We start from the raw sequence: 21,422 nt of genomic DNA, 5'->3' as shown, positions 1-21,422 counted from the left end.
AAGGCTTTCTGAGTTAGGGGAGCAGAAGATAAGCAGGGTCACCCAGTATCACAATGGGCATCTCTATGTCGCCGGTCTTGATTTGTTGGTTGGGGAAGAAAGTCTCACCCTGGAGCTTTCTGTACTCATCAGAATTTTTAAAGATGCATGATCATGAACCTTTCCTGACCTTCCCACGTAGATGTCAGTGAAACAACTTTTGTTATTTACCACAGCTTGCAACTTCATTGAAAACTACCCCTTACAGTTTATGTAGTCAGAGGGCAGGTGCCCCACCTCAGTTAGGAAACCCCATAGCAGCAAAGCCATCCACTATTTGCTGCATGTTTCCCAAAGTTCTGGTATTCTTCATGAGGCAGCCACAGAATGCATTGGCTACCTGCATCACCACTGCCCCCCCAGTAGATCTACACACCCAGAACTGATTTCCCACTGACCAGTAGCAGTCAGGAGTTGCAGACTTCCCAAGAGCAATGGCTACTCACTTGTGAACTGTTAAAGCAGGTCTCATTTTTGTATCGCTGTGCTTCAGGGTGGGGTGCCAGCAAGTCACAAAGTTCCATGAAAATGGTCTTACTCATGTGGAAGTTCTGCAGCCACTGCTGGTCATCCCATACTTTAAAATGATGTGGTCCCACCAGTGTGTGCTGGTTTCACATCTCCAGAAATGGCACACCACTGTAAGCAGTGCATCCAGAGCAGCCAGCAGCTCTGCTTTTTTGTTTTCCTCTTCCTCCACATCATCATCTGATACATATGCATTTGTGATATCATCCCACTCTCTTCCAATGATAAAATGCTTCATGACAGATCGGGTACTGGACATTATGCATTTTGCAACAGTTATGAGCTGTTCTGTATCCACAATGTCACTTTGCAACAGCGTGCCTGAAAAATGGTATGAAATTCCTTTGACTGGCCCTTTGTTTTCCAGTGGCAAGGGTGGTGGGTGCATAACACTATAGCATGACAATGACTTCAGGCGCCTACCCCCCACTGGAACACATGGCTAACCAGCATGGAGTGGTGGCTCCTTCCCTGCACAGTATATGGCAGGAGAGGCCGAGATTGTTTTCTTTTTCAGCACTGGTGCCAGCCCCCACCCCACCTCACCACATGGCGGTTAGGCTGTGGGGGTCGTGCTTGTATGAGAGGCCAAGAAACTTCTGTTCTGTGGTAAACATTTGTAAAGGAGCAGCCTCCCCCAGCACATACACACAATGCAGGCACAATGGAGTTGAGGTCTATCCCAGCCCACCCACATCTTGTGGCTGTTCCCTGACTGACCCAATAAAAGCAATGCCTATGGTGCAGTGCAGATCATGCTGCCATACAGCAGTGTGTCCTGACTTGCACCCAGTGAAGGCTCCAAAGGCAGGAAAGATTTTGAGGGCTGGCTGTCAACATTTCAAAGATGATAGCTAAAGGCTCGGATCCCTCCTCTGTGAGCTCCTTGAACAGGAACAGATTACAGCTTGTGATATCTGGCACTGGGGGCAAGCCCCCCCCCAGTCAGTGGCATTCAGGGCTGGCCCCCCTGTGAGAGGGAGAGCCCCTAAAGAGACCTTCTCAAGTGGCCCTTCGGCCACATCCCCTCATAGAATAGGGGTTGGGGGTGGATATCACAAGCACTAATCTGTTCCGATAATATTTTCCCCCAGGCTGGGTGGCCAGTTGAGATGGCACCATCACTTGGGTGATCCCAGGGCAGTATGACAGTCCCCTGCCTGGTGCACTAGTTGGCTTATCACATAAAAGTCACACCATTCTGCTCAGGAAGGGGAGATTTCAAGGAGGAGAAAAGTGGCTGAGGGGTCAGTTGAGGTGACATAGTCATGTGAGTGATCCTAGGGCAAAGTCACTCTTTAATGTGGGTATGACATTCCCTGGCCTGGCACACTAGTAGGCTGACCAGGCAAAAGTCATATCTAAAAGTATTCTTTCTTTGGGGCAAAAAGCAGCTGAGCAACCATTTACGTCATGGGTGTCCAACCTTTTGGCTTGCCTGGGCCGCATTGAGTGAAGATATTCTTGGGCCGCATACAAAGTATATAATATAGTTAATGTATATAAATCACATAATAATGTTAAAAGTTTTCGATCTTGTGGGACCGCCTTACTAGCTGTCCAGGGCCGCATGCGGCCCGTGGGCCACAGGTTGGACACGCCTGATTTACATGGTTCAATCACCTTCTGAAGCCAGCCTATCTGTTTTTTTTTTTCACCTGGGATTCCCTATTTATTTCCTTCTTTCCTTCTGAAAAAATGGACATTTGCTTTCCTCAGAAGATGTGGGAAAATGACATTACATACACACAACCACTTGCAGGACATGCATTTTTTCCCATACTGCAACAGCAAAAAAAAAACCAACAGAATGCTATGGGGTTGAGAGAATTGCAGGATAGGGTCCCACAATGTACTGCTGCAACAGTCATAGACTCATGGAATCCTCGGCCTGGAAGGGACCTCATGAGGTCATCAAATCCAGCCCTCTGCCTGAAGCAGGAGCACCCCAATTTAAAGTGGCAGCAATAACTCGAATTTGTGGGGAGGTGACGATACTCAAATTCAAATTTATAAAACCCAGTATTAAAAATTCAGATTTCATAATTTCAAATTAATCTCACAGTGTAGATGTAGCCTTAGTCATAGATACAGAGAATATCATGTAGCCAACAGCAATATTAAACATCCCCAAGTGCATCCCCACTCTACTTTCATCTTGACCAGTGCCATGGTGAAAAATGTATCTTGCACCCTTTTAAAGGGTGTTTCAGCTGTTGCTGCTGCTGCTTCTCTTGGATACCACCATTCCAGCACTGCCTGAGGCTTTCTGGTTCATCCAGCAAGAATGTCCTTTTTATGGAGAGACCCACCCCTTCATTATTCTGGTTGTAAAAGACACAATAGAGCCGTAAGGGCTGTCTTCAGCCCAGTGTTCCAGTTGGTTAAATTCATACCATCTGCAGGGAAAATTAGTGAATGTTGTTACAACTGCCTTTGATTTATAAGGAGTTCTGAAGAAACAGTCATGAGGAAAAGAATTTTTTCTTCAGAAAGAACACACTACCACTGATACAGCTGTAACAAAGCATATAAGATTGCTTAAATACAAAACCAGCTTTAGAAGATGTAAAATAATGCACCCTAAATTCAGCGATTTCCAGAAATCAAGGTTTCCATCTCAGCACCACATGATGTTGTATAGCCCTGTATTTTAAAGAATAGGTTGGGTAACATAAAGCTTTTATTTAAGAAGGAAATCAGAAATAAAAGATAAGTAATGTTGACAAGGCAAGGCCGCAGAATAAACCTTAATTTTTGGAGTTTCCTGACATGTGTTAATTAATTTTGTATTAACCATAGATTTTGTGTGCAGTTTAAAGGAGGGAGAAGAAAAATTATGGAAGGAGAGGGAAAGAGGGAAACATGCTAGTAAATTGCAGCAGCATCATAACTGGTTCAACCTAAACTCAGGCAGCCTGAACTGAGGCATCCATAACAAACACCTCCTGAACTGAAGGAGTCTTTGATGCATATATTGTGATAAACTGCTTTTAACTGATTCATCCCTAACAAACACATCTTTACTTTAAGTAACTCTTACACCTTTCCTTTACTGAGCTAGCCTTAATGAACTGTCCCTAAAATGTAGCAGAAAAATAAAAGAAAATTTTACAAGCTTGCAAGAAAATGCCCAATTTTAAATGTTTAAATTATAAAAATGCTAAAAACAATTTTCTGGATTTTTAGGTTATATTTCCTTTTTCATACAAACTGTAAAAATAAGTCAGACTTGGTGTTTCCAGCTTCAGTTGTTCATGCTTTATGTAAGCAGATAATTCTTACTTGGGACACATGAGGAAACACGGATCCCATCAAGCTAATGAACCCAAACAACAACTAGCTCAATTTTGCTCAAACTTTCTCTCTCTCTCTTATTTAAAACATCTTTTAGAGGTGAGACCAAGCTTGGAAAAGATCATAAAATGTATCTGAGAGAGTAATGGCTAACATTAAATGGAGGTAAAATTAAAAGTTAATAGCTGGCATAGTTAAGGCTCACTTCTGTCAGAGACATCATTTCTATTTTAAATGCAATGAAAAATTGGGGTTTGTGGTTGCCACTCTTTTTGACAACTTCTTGTGGCAGCAGAGAGTAAACCCCTGGCCCTATGGGAGTATTTCCATTGACTTCTGCAGGGCCAGTGTTTCTCACACACAGGCTGGGTCTACACTAGCAGGTCCTTTTAAAAAAACATTTAAAAAGGAGGGCCTCTTTTAAAAGATCACGCAGCTGCAGGGAGAGCACAAGCTTCCAGCCCTCCCAGCGGTGCCAAAGCAAAAGCAGACACCCCACCAGGAAACCATAGCCAGCGCTCAGGAGCCCCACATCCCCCAGGGGCCCTCCTCCCAGGCATCTGAGACCTCACAGGACCCCAGCCAGGGGCCAAAGTAGAGGGCCCCCTCCTGGAGTGAGGCCAAAGTGAAGGACCTGCTGGGACTTTGGGGGAAGCAGGAGGTCTTCCTCCATGCCACCAGCTGGCAGCGGAACACTGCAGCATTCAGCCACCTCTCCACCAGACTCACATGTTGGGGCCACCCTTCCCACACCCCAGACCAGGTCTTCTAGAAAGTGAAGGAGCAGCATCAGGCCTACTGCTGGGCTTGGGATGTGGCCAGCCTCTTGGAGGCCGTGCTCGCTGCTCAGGGCAAAGGAGGCAGTCCACCAGCCATGGTCCTGGACACCGCTGGACCAGAGACTGAGAGCTAGCGGGCCCTGCAGGTGGCAGAATCCCCTGGCAGATGGGTCAGGAGACCAAGGCCACCAGCAATGAGGAGGGCACCAGCGACAGGGCCCTCATGATCGCCATCCAGTCCAGGTCATCCAGTCCAGCTGGGACCCCTCCAGCCGGGCCTCCCCTGAGTTCCTGGAGGGACTCTCATGTAAGTCTCGGGCATTTTGGATGCCCCAGAGTGTGGGAAGGGGGCACTCACGACAGCCACAGCTGTCAGCGAGCTGCTTATGCAGTCACCGCCCCCAGTCCAGACCCACCCTGAACAGCCATGAATCCTAGACCCAGAGGGAGGCCATGCATGGCACTCAGCACCGGCCTCCATGGACAGCACCACCGGCTGCATGCCTGGGGGGGAAGGGAGGGACCGTGACTGAGGCCTGCATGCACCTCACTCATGCAGGGACCCCCTGGATGAGTCAACTGGATCCCCCAGAGCCCCTGGGACAGCTGACAGAGGGGTAGAGAGGTCCAAGGTGTGGGGGGGACACAGTCCCCAGGGCTGGGTCATGGGACTGATGGGTTCTCCCTCTGTCCCCTTGTGTCTTCACAGCTCCACCATCTGGGGGCCAACGGAGCCCTGTCCAGGGGCCAGGGAGCCCCGCAGCAGCCAGCAAAAGGGCTGAGGCACCCACACCTCCTGTGCCCACATAGGGCTGCAGCAGGGCTGTTCAGTGGCACCATCAAGAGGAAGAGGCCATCATCACCCACACAGCCACCCTGCAGGACCAAAACAGCACACTGAGGGAGTGGCTGGCAATGAAGTGGGAGGCCTGGGGATGAGTGGCAGGTGCCCTCAACACTCTCACCCGGGTCGTGACCGCCTGCCTGTCCCAGCCTCCTGCTCCAGTGCCAGCCACTTCCACAGCCCCCCAGCATCTCTTCCCCTCAACTCTCCCCACAGTTCTCCCCACAGCCCCTGACCTCACTGCCCTGATCCCAGCTGCCTCGATGAAACTGGCCCAGCTGTTTCTGGGCAGGGCAGGCCACACAGATCCAGCTCCCTGACACACTCCACCCTTCCTTCCCCCTCACAACCCCTGCTGAGCCTGCAGCCATGGCACCTTTGCCCCACCCCTACCTTCCCCTAGTCCCAGCCCCAATGGGGACCCCAGGCTTAGGGCGGTAGAGGCTCCCACAGCTGTTGAGGCTCCCAAACCTGCACCCCTGTGGAGGGCTAAGACCCCTACCACCCCAGGACGCCCTCCAGATTTGGTGCCTCCACCCCCATCCAACATGGTGTACACAGTTCCCATCCCATTCACGCTTGTTTATCCCCTTGTTGAGTTTCTCTTATCAGAATAGTTCTAACAGTCAGTTATAAAGAGTTTATTGACAACCACCCCCCTGTCCTGCATGCTGGTGGGTCAACAGTGAGGGGGGTGTGCATGGGGGGCAGCGTTGAGGGGTGTGCATGGGGGCAGTCGGGGTGGAGGGTTCATGGGGGAGGGTCAATGAGGCCCCTGGTTGAAGGTTTCTGTGAGTGCCCCCCCTGACCTGCACCCTGTCCAGATGTGCTTAGCAGCATGGAACAGGGGCCAGCTGCTTGTAGCCGGGCCTGGCCTCAACGACCCACCCTGCAGGGAAACCTTGTGCCTGCTCTCCACAACATTGTGGAGAGTGCAGCAGGCCCCCACAATGGCCAGCACTTTGGGGAGGCCAACCTCCATCCTCATGAATAGGCACTGAAAGCATCCCTTCAGGCTCCCAGATGCCTACTCCACTGTGTTCCATTAAAAGCATTCTGGCTGGGGTTGGTGTGTCTGGTGTACAGCTGCATCAGCCCTGGGTGCAGGGGGTAAGCAGCATTGGCCACAATGCAGGGAAGCATGGTGGTCTCCCTAACCGGGAGGTCCCACGGGGGGATGTACAACCCTTCTTGCATCCTGTGGCCGAGCAGGTGTAGAAAAAGATGCAGGTGTCATGTGCTCACCTAGATTACCCCACACAAGTATCCAAAAACTGCCCCTAGGCATTCACAAGGGCCTGGAGCACCACAGAGTGGTACCCCTTGTGGTTAACAAATATGCCCATGTTGTGGTCCCGGACCCAGATGTTGATGTGGATCCCATCCAGAGCCCTGAAGCAACTGGGGATGCCAGGTCCTCAAACCCTGTGAGGGTGACATTGAGGTCCCTGATATGGATGACCCAGCAAAGGAGGATGTGGTTTATAGCCCTGATGACTTGCATGGGGTGGAAGGAAACACACCCATGAGTGCGTGGAGGGGTGCTCCATACCCACATCCACAGGGCCCCCATGCCTGGGATCCTCCTTTTCCTTCCCCATGGTGAGTGTGTGACCCGAGCATGGCTTACCTCCAGGAGGACAAACCTGATGGTGGTCTTGCCCACTCTGAACTGATAACTAACTGAGTAGTGGCTCTCCAGGGTGGCCAGCTTCCAAAGCGCAATGGCTACTCTCTTCTGCAGGGGGAATGAAGGCGATCTTTCAAATGGTGTTTTTTTAAGGTTCACCTTTTGAATTCATGCTATAGTGTAGATGTAACCATATATTCAGTTATACTGAAGCAACACCCCAGCTAATTGCATGAGTGTAATTGTCTGTTCTGGGCTGAATTTTGCTTTCAGTCTTGGCACATAAGTCAATACTGTATTTTTGGATTAGCATTAATTAGCAAATTAACATGCAGTACTTCCTGATCACTGTAATGCTGTTTTGCAAGTATTTCACAGTGAACTTTACTTGTCCAAGCTGAAGTCTTTAGAGCAGGCTGGAACACTGAGTTTAAAATACCTTTTAACAGCTTTAAAACAGTTTTGGGTTTTTTTGCAAGTATAAGACACAGCCCACAATTTGGATTATTTAAAACCCCTATCAATTGTACTAAGTATTAAATTTGCAGATGGTTGATTATGAAGCATACTGTACACAAGGCAAAGGGTTTCAAGATAACTTGGCTTAATTTAGATAGGACAAAATGAGACACAGAACTCTGTTTTATGGGAATTTTTGTATTGCTGCAGGAAGAGAGAAACAGTCCAAACAATAATGTTTGCAATATGTCTATGAATGAAAGTAATTTCATCTACTGAAAATTCAATATAAACTCAAATTAATCTCACACATTGCAGCAGACTGATTTAGGTCCTTTGGAATCTGGAAGGAATTTCTGGCCTGTCTTTTAAATGGTCTTTGTGTTTGTCTTGTCACAGCAACCAATAAGTATTTTGAAGACTGACATCTTTTCAGTCATAAAAATGGAAATATGTCTACCTCTCATCTGCTCCCAGCATCCAGAGCCACTCATAAGCATTTAAAGTGACTGCCTGCATGCAGTAGGAAGGAGCTTTCTCTAAAGCCTGGGGTCATAGCAGGTCATCATGTCTTGTGACCCAGCATTTTCATCTAGATGATATGGGTTTTCTTTGTTTGTGTTAGACTATTTGACCATGCCTGTTATTTCTGTCAGTACAGAATGAAATATGGAAAGGTACACTGCACTCAACCTTCGTCATCATCATCAGCTACCATAGGCTTAGTGCCCATTGGTGTGCAATGCCTCCTTCACTATTTCCTTCCATCCTTCCCTGTCCATTGTGGAGTGGCTTAGTTTGGTGCAGAGGTAGTCTACAGAATCTACGATATCATCTGCCATTCTCTCTGGGATCTGCCTCTCCTATTTGAACCATCCATCGTGCCAAATACCGGGGTCTTGATTTTCCATTTGTCGTTCATTCTGCAAATATGATTGAATAGCTGTAACTCCCACTGTATAACCTTCTGCAGTTGGTTCTCTTTTGCCTGTATTTTCCTACGTAATTCCTCGTTGGTGACCTTCTGCATCCATCCTATTCTCAGAACCTTTCTATAACAACTCCTCTCAAATGCCAATATCCTTCTCCTTGAATCTTTCATTACCGCCTATGTCTCACATCCATACAACACACTGCTGAATGCACGTTTTCAAATATTAGCTTCGTTCCTAAGCTAATCGCTTTGCTTTTTCCGGATCTTATCTGTTGCCTTCAAACTTGCTCCTGCTTTTGCTACCGTAGTCGCTATTGCCTTCTTACAGTCTACATCATACATTATGTTGTTACTCAGATATGTGAACTTCTCTGCATTCTCTAGTTCTGTTCCATCTACACTGATCTTCCTTCCTATTTCCTTATCTCCAAATACCACTGGTTTTGTTTTATCAATATTCATAATCACTCCGTATCGCTTCCCTCCCTTTTTTAGCACCTGCACCATTCTCACTAGCTTCTCTTCCTCTTCTTCAATAATAACTATATCATCTGCAAACCTCAAGTTGTTGATTCTCGTCCCGTGCACAGATATCCCTTCTACCTCTTCCTTGATCTTGTTCATTGCTTTCTCTAGGTATGAGATAAGATACTTGATTATATTGGATCTCCTTGTCTTTTACGTCTACTTGTTCTACACCAACATCCCAACTCTCTGTGTGTTCTTGCTGCTGCCTCCGCAACCTTGTATAGACTTAATTGGGTTCTCCAAGTAACTTCACTATTGAAGCAGCACTGCATATTTTCATCCCATTTTCAATGTAATTAAAATGTGTAAAAAATATTAACCTATAAGAGGAAAAATATTTCCTGATGTTTTATATCTTCTGGAAATATATTACAAAATAAAATCTTAAAATAATTCAACTGTACTAGTGGGATATTACTGTAAATATACTATTATGCTTATGGAAATTCTGGCAAACTAATGATAACTATCTGTTAAATGAAAGATGACAATACCAGCATTAATTTTCTATCAGTTATGATGTATATAGACAGCTAGCAGATTTGTTCTCATTTAATTATTTTTGTCTGAAGTCTTACTTGAGATGTTTAAATACAATAAGTTGTCTATCAAGGAATATTAAACTCTTGAACATAAATACACAGACAAAAAATAACAGAGAGAAAGCTGTGCTAGTCTATATACTATCAAAACAAAAAAAGCAGTACAATAGAACTTTAAAGACTAACAAAATAATTTATTAGCGCTTTCGTGGGACAGACCCACTTCTTCAGGCCATAGCCCTCAGACCATAGCTCTAATAAATTATTTTGTTACTCTTTAAAGTGCTATTTGACTGCTTTTTTGTTTTTACACAGACAACAGAACACTTATCTGACAGCTAAAATGTAATACCAACACATACATGCACAAATCAAGCAAAGTGAATGTGAAAGTCTGGTTTGAACAGTGGCTTGGGCCAAATATAAAAACAGAGGGGGGAACGCTTAGGGAAAAGTCTTCAATGAATAACAAAGATTAATCTATAATATTGTTTGTTATGAACTAGATGGACAAGAGAAAAAACAAAACTGCCTAGAGGCTTCTAGTGTGGAGAGCCATTAAATTTACAGTCCTGTTGACGCTAATTTATTGGTAGACTACAGTTGTTTTGGAAAGCTCATATAAACTCATTCTGTAAAAATGATCTTCTATTATTAGATGAAGTGCCTTCTGTTATTGCCACTGGAGGAATAGCTTAGAATCAGGGTCATGGCACAAATGGAATTAATTGATCTCAATTCTATAACATTTAGCTAACAGAATTGTGACTCTTAGACTGACATAGTTAATAGACTTTGCTCAGTCCAATGCACTCCCCTTGAGATGACTGAAATTCAGTGCACTGCTGTCTTCTTTCTTTGGTAGATATAAAGGATTTAGTCTTCAATACAGCCCATCCGCATGGTTGTGTGGGAATTATATTATTCTTACTACTTTTGCAAAGCTCAGCCTCGCTGCATTTACTGTGTGGTTTAGCCTTGCTTGTTTTGGAAACCAATTTCCCATTAATTAGGCTACTTAAGCAGAAACCTTGGTCACTCCTGATGGAACTTGTATTAAAGTGAATGGAGTGGTAGACAAGAGTTGGTAAATAAATCCATCTTTTTCTTCTCACTTTAAAAGAGTATTTTGTAATTCTTCCATAGGTAAATGTGTTCACTAGCCTATACCATCTATTTTGTAGAATCCTTCGCACTGTCTTTTCCCTTCCATTCCTAAAATAAGTAAATTTAAGTGTTGTGTTTAGCAGAAATATTTTAAATATGTGAACTGTGCTGAAATTTCAAGTGAATTCAAAGAGCCATATAGCCTTACATGTGAAAGGCAAGGAAACCCTAAAAGTATATAGTAATTTGTAGGACAGTTCTCTCATACAGCGATATAAAACATGAACTTAGAATAGTCATTCCTAAAAATCATTTTCTTTCCAATTGCTAAATTATAGGAGAATTTTATGTTGTTACATGAAGGTTAATTTTATTACTGCAAAGAGTTAAATTAACAACATTGTGGATACTGCTCTCAATGGGAAATATTAAAGGGAAAGTGGGCACATTTATATTCTTATATTAATAGCTACATAATGGTAACATCCAGAGGCCTCTATCAGGATAGTGTCCCCGTTGTGCCAAGCATTTCACTAGCATGGTTGAAAACACTGCCCCATCCCTGAAGAGCACATGCTCTGAGAGAGTAAAACGTGTCTTTTTACATTGCCAGTATTTGTTAGATATAGAAATAAGTGGAAGCTTAATAAACCAGTTGAAATTATTTTAAATTGCTTAGCTATCCTATGCTTATCCTTGAAAAATAAAATGTTATGCTAAAAAAGAATATAGTTCCAATCTTTGGTCTTAAGGTAAACACCAGATCATGTTCCAGTGACAGATTCAAGTCAACATGCGGAGTTCATTTCCTATTGGAACTTACAGTATAAATATTTAAGATCACATGTGGTGCTAGTGATAGTGTCATGGCAGGCCATTCTGACAGGGATATGGGAGTAACTGTAAATAGTTATATTCCATCTGGATGTAACTTTTTGCTTTTGAAATTGTTTCTTGGCACACAGTTAACAAATATTAAACTGAAATAATAAAATGAGAGTTTTCACATGTGGTGGTTGGGGGGAAGTAAATTATTGCAGTCATATTGGAACCTTCTTATGCATTTCTTAGTCAAACGCAAACTCAGTATCAGGACACACTATTTCAGCTGGCATATAGGGAAAGTGTCAGTCCCCGGACCTTTAATATAGAAGACTGTCTCATGGGGTAATTTTATTTTTTTATTTGTTTAGTTTAAACTTCCATCCATCTGTATTTTTGTGAATGCAGCATTGCCAATGTGAATATTTATGTTCAGTTCCTCTAGTGTAATACTGAGCTCCATCTCCCTGGACACTTGGCACCTTGCAGGGTCAGGATCTTAATTTGGATGAACTGCCTCTTGAAGTGTCAGGAATAGCTTTCTTATGCTGTCAGCAGCACATATATTGTACTGTATTTAGAGCACTGTAATGAATAGGATAATGTTTTCCCCTTAATCCAGCTTCCCAACTGAAAATTTTTGTTCAGAAAACTAACATATATACTTCTCCTCCTAGGGTGAAAAGGGAGACAAAGGAGAACCAGGACCAGAAGGCATTCATGGAAAAGATGTAAGTTGATTGATAAATCTATAGTTTTTTTATGCTTACATATGAATTCCATATATTTTAAATTATATCCTCCACTAGAAAGCAGAAGACAAAATTCTTGATTAACTCTTTTAAAGAGAGAGAAAGAGAGTGATGATTATCTAAGATACCCAAAAGAGTTGTCATTCCTGTTAGGTTTTCTTCAGACTGATTTGAATGATATTAAACATAAAATGAAACAGTACATTGGAATGTAAAGGTAGAAAATGTTACTTATACAGAAACAATGGGTGTCTGGTAAGGTTGCAGAAATGAGTGCTATACCTCAGGAAAAGAAAGAGGAGGGGCTCTGAAAGCCTATAGGGCTTGGGAGCTAAACTGGGAAAGAAAATTTCAGGAGAGCAAGGAGGAGCATTAGTGTGAGATATGAGGTACTCTGATGAGCAGTCAGAGATAAGAGGGCAAGGAGTGCCTAGGGATTGCTGTTTGGGTGCCATGAGGGAAACAGGAACCAGCTTGGAGGTTGGACCTGAACCTTTAAGTGGGCACATGTGCAGCCACTCTGGAGAAATTCAGATGCCACTTAGCTGAGAAACAGAGCTAGCTTTTGTGACTGTTGGTAGTGCACATTCACACATGCCTCAAAGCACAGGAAATTGATTCCACACATGGATGGAAAAATATTAAGGGAACATTGCCTGGTGGAATATTTATGTATGTACTGTTTGTTTATTTTAGGTATTTGTTGTTGTGGAGAGGGGTCTTTTGGCTTCAGGAGAAGCTGATGCTGGATCCTTGATGTCTGAGAAGGGAAAAAGGGGTTGCTGGCTAGTGTCAATGATGACTCTGAGTCAAAGGAGTTCTGTGTTTGAAATGGTGTTCAGTAGTTCATCCAGGTTTCTGTTGCACCAGAGGCTTCTGCCAGCACTGAGTACTTCCTAGAGATATGCAAAGACATCTGTTTGTGCAGGCAGCCTCTTAGTTGTCTCCCCATTGCTGCACAGAGAATTATGCATATGCTGGAGAATTCAGCAAGATGGTTTTAGTGCCTGCTCCCATCCCCAATGCATCCCCATCTCTTTTACAAGCCAGGTCTCTCTTTTGCTGGGAGTTTGGGATCACCATGAGGAAAGTAGCAGGGCTGTTTTAAACCATCATTAATAATCTGGGTCAAACTGAAAAAGCCTTCAAGCGTGTTCAGGTAATGGGAGGAAATGGAGTATTTTGCAGAAACCCAGTAGCTGCTGCCTTCTCAATTGGAGCATGATACTCCTAGGATAGCTGTTTTGACAAAGGGCAGACTAGCAGTGCCCTTTAACCTTATTGAGTCCTATTTCTGCCTGAAAAGAATGGATAAAGGAAGTGAGCAGAAAATCTTGATTCCTTTTTTTCTTGTTAGCTCATTCCTAGCAAGACTATAACAAATTATTTGTTATCAGGATCAGATGTGGATGTCAGGAGGATTAGAGAAATATTTTTAGCTGCTTCACCAATGGGAGATTCCACTGCTGATGTGAAAGTACCTTGATAGTGTGTTCAATATTTACTAGTAACCGTGAACAATGAGTATTATTAATTGCATTGAAGCCTGGCATGCAGTTTATAGCTTTATAAACACGCTCCTCATTTATGTAAGTCTTTATTTCAGTTGGCTTTTTATGCCGTGTATGTTCTTTGCAGAATTTTTTCCCATATATTAGGGAGCTATATTTTTACATCAAATAACCAGTCTTTCTGCAGCCCAGACTATCCCACAATTCTCAGTGTCTGAGCTTTCTTCTCTCTCTGCAACTCATTGATGCAGAACGTCCCCCTCAGCATTGCTCTCTTCCAGTTTCTCTACCTCTTTTGTCTGCATGAGGACACTGTTTTTTACAGCTCCCACCATCATGCTCTCCCTAAGTGGGGCTTCTATTATCAGAGTTAGGAGCAGTTGTGAGGAGTGATCTCCATCCTGCCTCAAATCAGGTTTTTAGCCAGCTATTGCATCCCTCAAACCACACCTGCAGCAACTCTTTGAGGGCTCCTCTACACCTTCCAGAGATGGTGGAGAAGTCTAAAAAGCACTAAATGAAATACAGATGGTGCTTCATCATGAGACTGCTCTCCTCTGTTTGGCTTACAATGCATTATGCTGTCCCTGCATCCGTCCTGCCATCACTAACTGTCAGGGGCTGGGGCTCTGAGTCGGATAGGCACATGTATTCCCTTATCCACCAGAGCAGCATCACTCTGACAGGGGGAAAATGGACCAGGATCTATGGGAAAAGCAGGGAGAAGCTCAAGGAATATTAGGACCCTAGTCAGCTAACTCAAGGTTAAGTCCGAGGAGCCCTTGGAGAAAAAAGAAAGCAGACATATAAGACCACAATCTCTCCCACTCCCCCCAGCATACATTGGGCCCCGGGTGCCCTGGAAAAAGAAGCAAGACTCATAAACAGACCCTCTTCTTCCCAATCTGGCCAAGAGGGGTCTGGCAGCTTTCATCATCACAGAAGTATCAGTGAAGATACAGCAGGTTCTCCATAGGAAAATTGTGGAACTATAACTCGGAAGGAAAGCCCCCAAAGAATCCTGCCTCTCCCAAAGCCTCTGTATAAGAAAGACCTTGACTCCAAGCTGAAGGATGAGGGCAAGATTTCCCATTTCCTGGGGTAATAAGTTGCTTTGGCCATGGACCAGTGCATCACAGAGGTAGTGTCTTGAGGCCATGCCCTCACATTACCAGCTCTATCCCATGCATGTTTCATCCAGTCCCCCAAATGACCAAGCCATACTTGGTATAATCTAAAATGAGATTTCTCTCTTTCTGGATATGGGAGAAATAGGTTGCATTCCTTTAGAATAAAGATTCTGAGTCCAAGTCCATGTCCTTTATCATTCTAAATCTCAAAAGATTCAACAAGTGGATGAAGAATATGAAGTTCCAGATGGAGACCCTAGCCTCTATAGTGTCATCCCTATACCAAGATGATTTTCTGAGTGCAGTGGGTCTGCAAGATGCCTGTCTCTACTTCACTATGAGACCACGCCACCCTATTTACAAAGATGCTGGTGGTAACCATATCCATACACCCATCACAGGATAATACCTTAATCAAAGTTCCATTGACAACAGTGGGACACAGAGCTACATATCTGATCTTGAATCTCTTACAGGCACATGGCTTTATCATCAAAATCAAGAAAAGGTACTTGATTCCTTCCACACCAATTACTCATGTGGAACTAGACATAGACACCTCGATTGCAAGGATGTATCTCTCTCTCTAGAGAGAATACAAAAGATTTGTGACCTCCTCATATAGTTTTGGAACTTTATGAGGCCTACTAATGCTCTGAGTCTTTACTCCTGATCCCCCTCGTAGTTTGCATACAGATCACTTCATGAAGTCACACTTCAGGCTCCTTCAAGTCTTCATTTGAAATTTATGGAACTACTTCCTGGAACACATGAAAGCTCAAATAGTGATTCTGGAGTGGTCAATCAACTCCTTAAAATGGTGGTCAGTCCAAGATAATCTCCATAAGTGTATACCTTCCAAAGCCTCCTGATCCTGAAGAAAAGACCCATAGAATAAGCCTCCTGGAAATAAGAACAATCAAGCTGATACAATGAAAGTTCCAGACCAGCCTAGAGTGCACCTGTTTCCTGATTCCCTATCAGACAACATAAACATAGCTGGCCATGTGAAAAACTCAGGGGAGCAAGAAGCTCAGCTTTTCTTGTTGAAGCAGTGGCAGTGATGGAGTTGAGAGAGCATTTACTCCGTCAGGGCAGTTCACATAGTGGGAAATCTGAACTGGAATCAGCAGGCACATGGTAAACAACTCCAACTGCTGCCCGATTCAGGAAGTTCTTGACTTCTTCAGAAACCACATGAACATGAGTAAACCAAAATATTTTGCCACGAAAGTAAACCCCGATCCCTGGAGACAAAATGGCATTCAGGGCCTTCCCCAGATGTTTCCACCCTTCCAATTACCAGGAAGGGTGGTCCAGAAAATAAAATGAGAATAGGCAACAGTATTGTTGGTAACCCCAGACTGTGCAAAGAGACTTGGTTTTCTGAACTGATAGAGCAGAAGCTAGAATTGCTCTTACTGTTTTCAAAGGAACATGACATCCTCTCACAAGGTTCTCTGCCTCATTCAGATCTGAATCAAGTGTATCTAATAGCCTGAGTACTGAAAGGGAAGTGTTAGTATCATCGGGTCTGTCCTTCAAAGTCATCAAAACACTTTTTCCCCAGAAGAGTGTGACCTTTGGAAGTAGTACACTCCTCTATTTGGATGAGATTTTGTGGCTGGTGTCAGGAGCAAAAGCAAATCCTAGAGCTCCAGCAATTCTGGCCTACTTAGGTTTTTTTCCCAAAAGTCTTCACTAGAGATCTCCAACCCAGCACTAATGTTCAGCATATGTATGCTCTTATTAATAAGATATTCATAGAATCTGCAGATTCTCTGGCAGAGAACTGCAGGTAGCCAAATACTGTAGGGCAGTCTTGTTAGCCTAGCTGGCAGTTAGACCTCTTTATTCCAACTGGGATTCCAAATGTACTAAGAGTCATAAGAAACCATATCTCTGAACCACTGACATCAAAGTCAGCATTTTATTTATCCAACAACAGTTGCTTTCTGATAACTATCATATCCGCCAGGCTAGTGTCAGAGGTTGTAACTTTCTTTATTTGGGAACCTCATGGTATATTTCATGAGGATAAGCTGGTGGTCAGAATGCCAGAATCCTTTCACCTGAAGGGGAACTCAGTGTTCCCTGCATCCCAAGAGGTGTCTCTACCTTCATTCTGTTCAAAGCCACAGCACTCCACTAAGTAGTGGTAGCATGCTGTAGGTGTCAGAAGGGCTCGGAGAATTTTCCTCAAGAGTAGAGTTCATCAGGAGATCAGTTTCCCTGTTGGTATCATTCCACTAGAAATGCCAAGAACTCAGAGCTCCTAGGCAGAAAAACATAATAAATCCACTGTGAAAATTTGTGAGGTGTCAAGTGCCACCACCTTTTCCAAGCACCACAAGATGGACTTCCTCTGTAGAGGCATCCTTTTGCAGGAATGTACTGCAGGCAGTATCCCAGGAATGATTTTGTCCTTTGAGCAAATAGTGCAGATGGGGAGGGATACCATTTTCCCTTCTCTGATCTTTTCTATAACCCTTCTTCCATATGTTCACTGGTCACTACTTCCTGGATGTCAAGAACTGTGGGAAACTCTGGGCTGCAGAATGGGAAATTTCTTACTGATTTCCTTTTCACTAAGGCCGTGTCTACACTAGCCCCAAACTTTGAAATGGCCACGCAAATGGACATTTCGAAGTTTACTAATGAAGTGCTGAAATGCATATTCAGCGCTTCGTTAGCATGCGGGCGGCAGCAGCACTTCGAAATTGCCACGGATTGCTGCCGCGAGTCTCGTCCAGATGGGGCTCCTTTTCTAAAGGACCCTGCCTACTTCGAAGTCCCCTTATTCCCATGAGCTGATGGGAATAAGGGGACTTCGAAGTAGGCGGGGTCCTTTTGAAAAGGAGCCCCATCTGGACGAGACATGCGGCGGCGAGGTGCGTCAATTTCGAAGCGCCGCGGCCTCCCACATGCTAATGAAGCGCTGAATATGCATTTCAGCGCTTCATTAGTAAACTTCGAAATGGCCATTTGCGTGGCCATTTTGAAGTTTGGGGCACATGTAGATGTAGCCTAACAGTGTCTTCCTCAATTCTGCCCACCCTGGATGGCTCATTAGTTAAGGGTCAAATGCTAAGTGAAATCATCACCATATGGCCATCTTCCTTGGTCTAACATACAGTTACTTTTTAACCTCTGGAACATTTGTTAATGATGTTATGCAAGTTTTATAGCTTGTAAATATCTGAAAGCAAGCAGGAACTGAAGCAGCTTGGCACAACATGTAGCTCCAAAACTCTGATCTGCCTCTGTAAGCTACTGAGGGAGGAGAGCAACAGAGACATCAAGAATTGTGTGAGAATTGCAAGCAAAAACTAAATTAAGAGTAAAAAATTTCTGATTTTGGCTAATGGGGATATAATCTATTTGAAAGTGTACACTGTACATTCAGCTAAGTCTACATTTAGGGATTCAAAGATGTAATCTCTTGTAGCCTGCCTGTCTACAAAGGTGAACTGTATACTTCTGTCATTCATACATATATGCTGACAGCATGGAAAAACACATCTGTGTTTCTTTCCATAGCACTGGAGACATTTCTGTGTTGGTTCTTACGTGATCTGTTACTACTCAGGATCTTTTTCCATAATCCTTCTTGGATGAGTAAGGTATACTGTGTATCTGGTGAACTCTGAGACAGGTTTGCACTGGGGTAGTATGAACGCATACAATATTAAATCTTTTTACATTTTGACTATTTCAATCAAGTACGCTGACTTATATGTCAAATGTGGTAGATTGTTTCTGTAGTTCTGGTGTTGGTAATAATCTCAGAAAAATACACTTTGGAAGTCCTATAACACAACAATGATACACTAAGTTACTGGGAAATGTCACATGATTATTTTTAACAACACTTAAATAAGATGCTTTGGATTCAATTATCAGCATACTTAGAGATGCCAGTCATTAAGTTTAAACTTAAAAAGTGTTGTATGCTCTTGTGTCTCCATTGCTATCAATGTCAACCAAATTCACTCCACAAACAGAAATGCCACATCTAATATTTCTGAAATAATCAAAGTAATCTGCTTACACTAGAATAATTTGTAGTGCTGAATAAAGAGAGACTGAAAACACACAACACTAGTGGTATCAGCTGCTAGCAGCTGCTTTCACACTGCTGTGGAGGGTAATATCTACCATTTAAGTTCTGTACTCAACGCTGAAGAAGTGTTGGAAGAGATCATTGAACAGTTTTGAACAAATTACCTAAATATAGTATTTAAATAACAGGTCTTATTTTAACCAAAATCCTATCTAAAGAAAAAAGATTTACCTCTTCCTTAATTAAAAAAAAGTGTACAATTATTCATATCGAATCATTCTAAGGATTTCTGTTGTTATATCTTTGGATTAATCATGTTTTCAGGTCTAATGGAGTGTATTGTAAAATCAGCTACTGCACAAAGTGCTTCATTTTAGGTCATAATGCATCACAGGTAAGGTCTTGTTCATCTTTGAGTAGTGTGCCTGTAGGTGCTCCATTCCAGTTATGCATCCTCTTCTCAAGCTCTTGACTGGAAATTTCCAATTGCAGTGCACATTTGACCCATACAGTGCCTTTCTGTGGCAGACACCAAGCCTGTGTAAGACTGAAAAACTAGCAAGTCTTCCTGGAACATTCCTGTTTTTACTCTTTGCAGATTCAACCTCTATGGTCCAGACTTCTGTAGTCTGGCAGTGTCTGTGGTCCAGCATCCCACTGGATGCTCAGAGGCTGGAACACTCCTGGAGTAAACACAGGCCCCACTCTTGACAATTCTTTCCCTGCCCTTCCAGTGCTTTCAGAGTGCTGCAAATAGTTAATTTGCAGTGCTTAGTCTCAGGAAGTGGGAGGGAGGGGGACATGGAAGTGTGGTGAGGAAGAGGCAGGGAGGAAGTGGAACCTCACAGCCAGGGTTCAGGAGCGCATCTCAGCTGCTCTGAGATTTGATACACTCCTGTAGCTCTGCATTCACCCTGCCTCTTCCCTGAGTGCCCCCTCCAGCATCCCTGCTTTGTCAGTGCCAGCCACTGTGCCACCACTGGAGTAGAGCCCTACAAACTGAGACAGCAGAGGGGCCAGCATTGACCTCCCCTGTCCTGGCACATTCCCTGGACTGAGACATACCCCATCAAGAGAACACAGATCTCCCAAAGGAAAAGAGAGAAAAAAGAGTTCTCTCACCTAAACTCACTATGCCAGGGGTCAGCAACCAAAAGAGCAAGAAGAGCTGCGTGTTCTTCCAATTCGGTAAAAAACTCAATAATTCAAGAGGTGCAATGCATGTGAATAGGAGACGGTCCTTAATAAATAATGTCAAACCATACTTTTTGTGACCCCTATTTTAAGAACAGCACACCCATATCCCACAATGCAATGCACATATTAAAAGGGGAGTTATCCAACATTTCAAGATCATATATTGTTTGCTGTTTAGATATGAGTTGTTCATTGTTGGCCTTTTAGATGTTTGCTAAAATGTCAAAAGTAATCAGAGGGTTGTGGGTTTTTTTGTTTTTGTTTTTGCTTTTGTTTTGTAATTTTTTTTGTTTTTTTTTTCTGATTTTGCAATTATAGCATTGGGAGCCCCAAAGATGTCCTTAAAGAGCTGCATGCAACTCTGGAGCCACAGGTTGCAGACCCCTGCACTATGCTAACAATCCCAACAGTGCCAGCTGAACTATCTTTAATAGAAGTACAAATGAGGAAGGTCATGGACTCTTCATCTGTTACTGATGGGCCCAGGAAGCCCTGGAGTTTCAGGGAGAAGGAGGCACACTAGTAAGGAGAGGCACAGGTTACCATCAAGCTTGACCCCCTCATCAACACTGAAACACTGGTGCAGCCACTGGTGCAGTCATGCACCTTAACCTAGTGACTGGTATTACTATAAATAGCTCTACTGGGTGTGCCTGCTCAAGCTGTATGCTTGGTAATGAGCAAGTCTGACAAAGCCTGCAGAATGCTCAGTATTACTGATACCATTGGCTCCAACCACAGCAACTTTGGCTACAGCGTCAGTCCTGGGGTCCTTTTCCACACTTCAAGAATTCTGCTGTTCAAAGGATCTCCCAGTGTTGTATCAACCAGAGTCCCCATTGTTGTCAGGTACAAAGTACCTCATTGTACTGTGACCTCCGTGTTCAAACAGCTACTCCCTGGCACAGAACTCTCCTCCATTCTTATGGATGGTCATGCTGCATGGGAGGTTGTGGGAGAAAAAGATGATTCCAAGTCACTCTCACTCTGTCAGGTGTTCTTCTGCATATCTCTTTGGGTATCTGCCTTTTGAAGAGATGACTTTGCAGCACATCAGGCATGGTGGAATCAGCTCTGCATGCTACCACCTCTCTCTGGCAGACCTCCACAATGGCCATGTTGCGATCTATGTGCTGCCTATTGGCAACAATTTGCTAAACCATCAGTACTGTCCAAGCAGGAGTCTGGTTTTCCACATCCACTCTCTACACTTCCAACACAAAAGAGATGTTTGAGGAATTGGAAGCTATGGTAGATGAG

General features: G+C 43.8%; 1 protein-coding gene across 2 annotated transcripts in view; it reads left to right on the top strand.

Moving 5' to 3' along the window:
* The window catches only part of COL19A1 (collagen type XIX alpha 1 chain), a 338,823-nt gene that overhangs the window by 140,186 nt on the left and 177,215 nt on the right, over positions 1-21,422 (top strand). For both annotated transcript variants that reach the window (XM_074991087.1, XM_074991086.1), the window contains one exon: positions 12,187-12,240. In XM_074991087.1, coding sequence (XP_074847188.1) covers positions 12,187-12,240 — 54 coding nt within the window. The remainder of the gene's footprint in view (positions 1-12,186; positions 12,241-21,422) is intronic.

The sequence above is a fragment of the Carettochelys insculpta genome, chromosome 3, assembly GCF_033958435.1.
Source record: "Carettochelys insculpta isolate YL-2023 chromosome 3, ASM3395843v1, whole genome shotgun sequence".
Classification (NCBI taxonomy): Eukaryota; Metazoa; Chordata; order Testudines; family Carettochelyidae; genus Carettochelys; species Carettochelys insculpta.
This window is presented reverse-complemented; position numbering and strand designations above follow the sequence as displayed.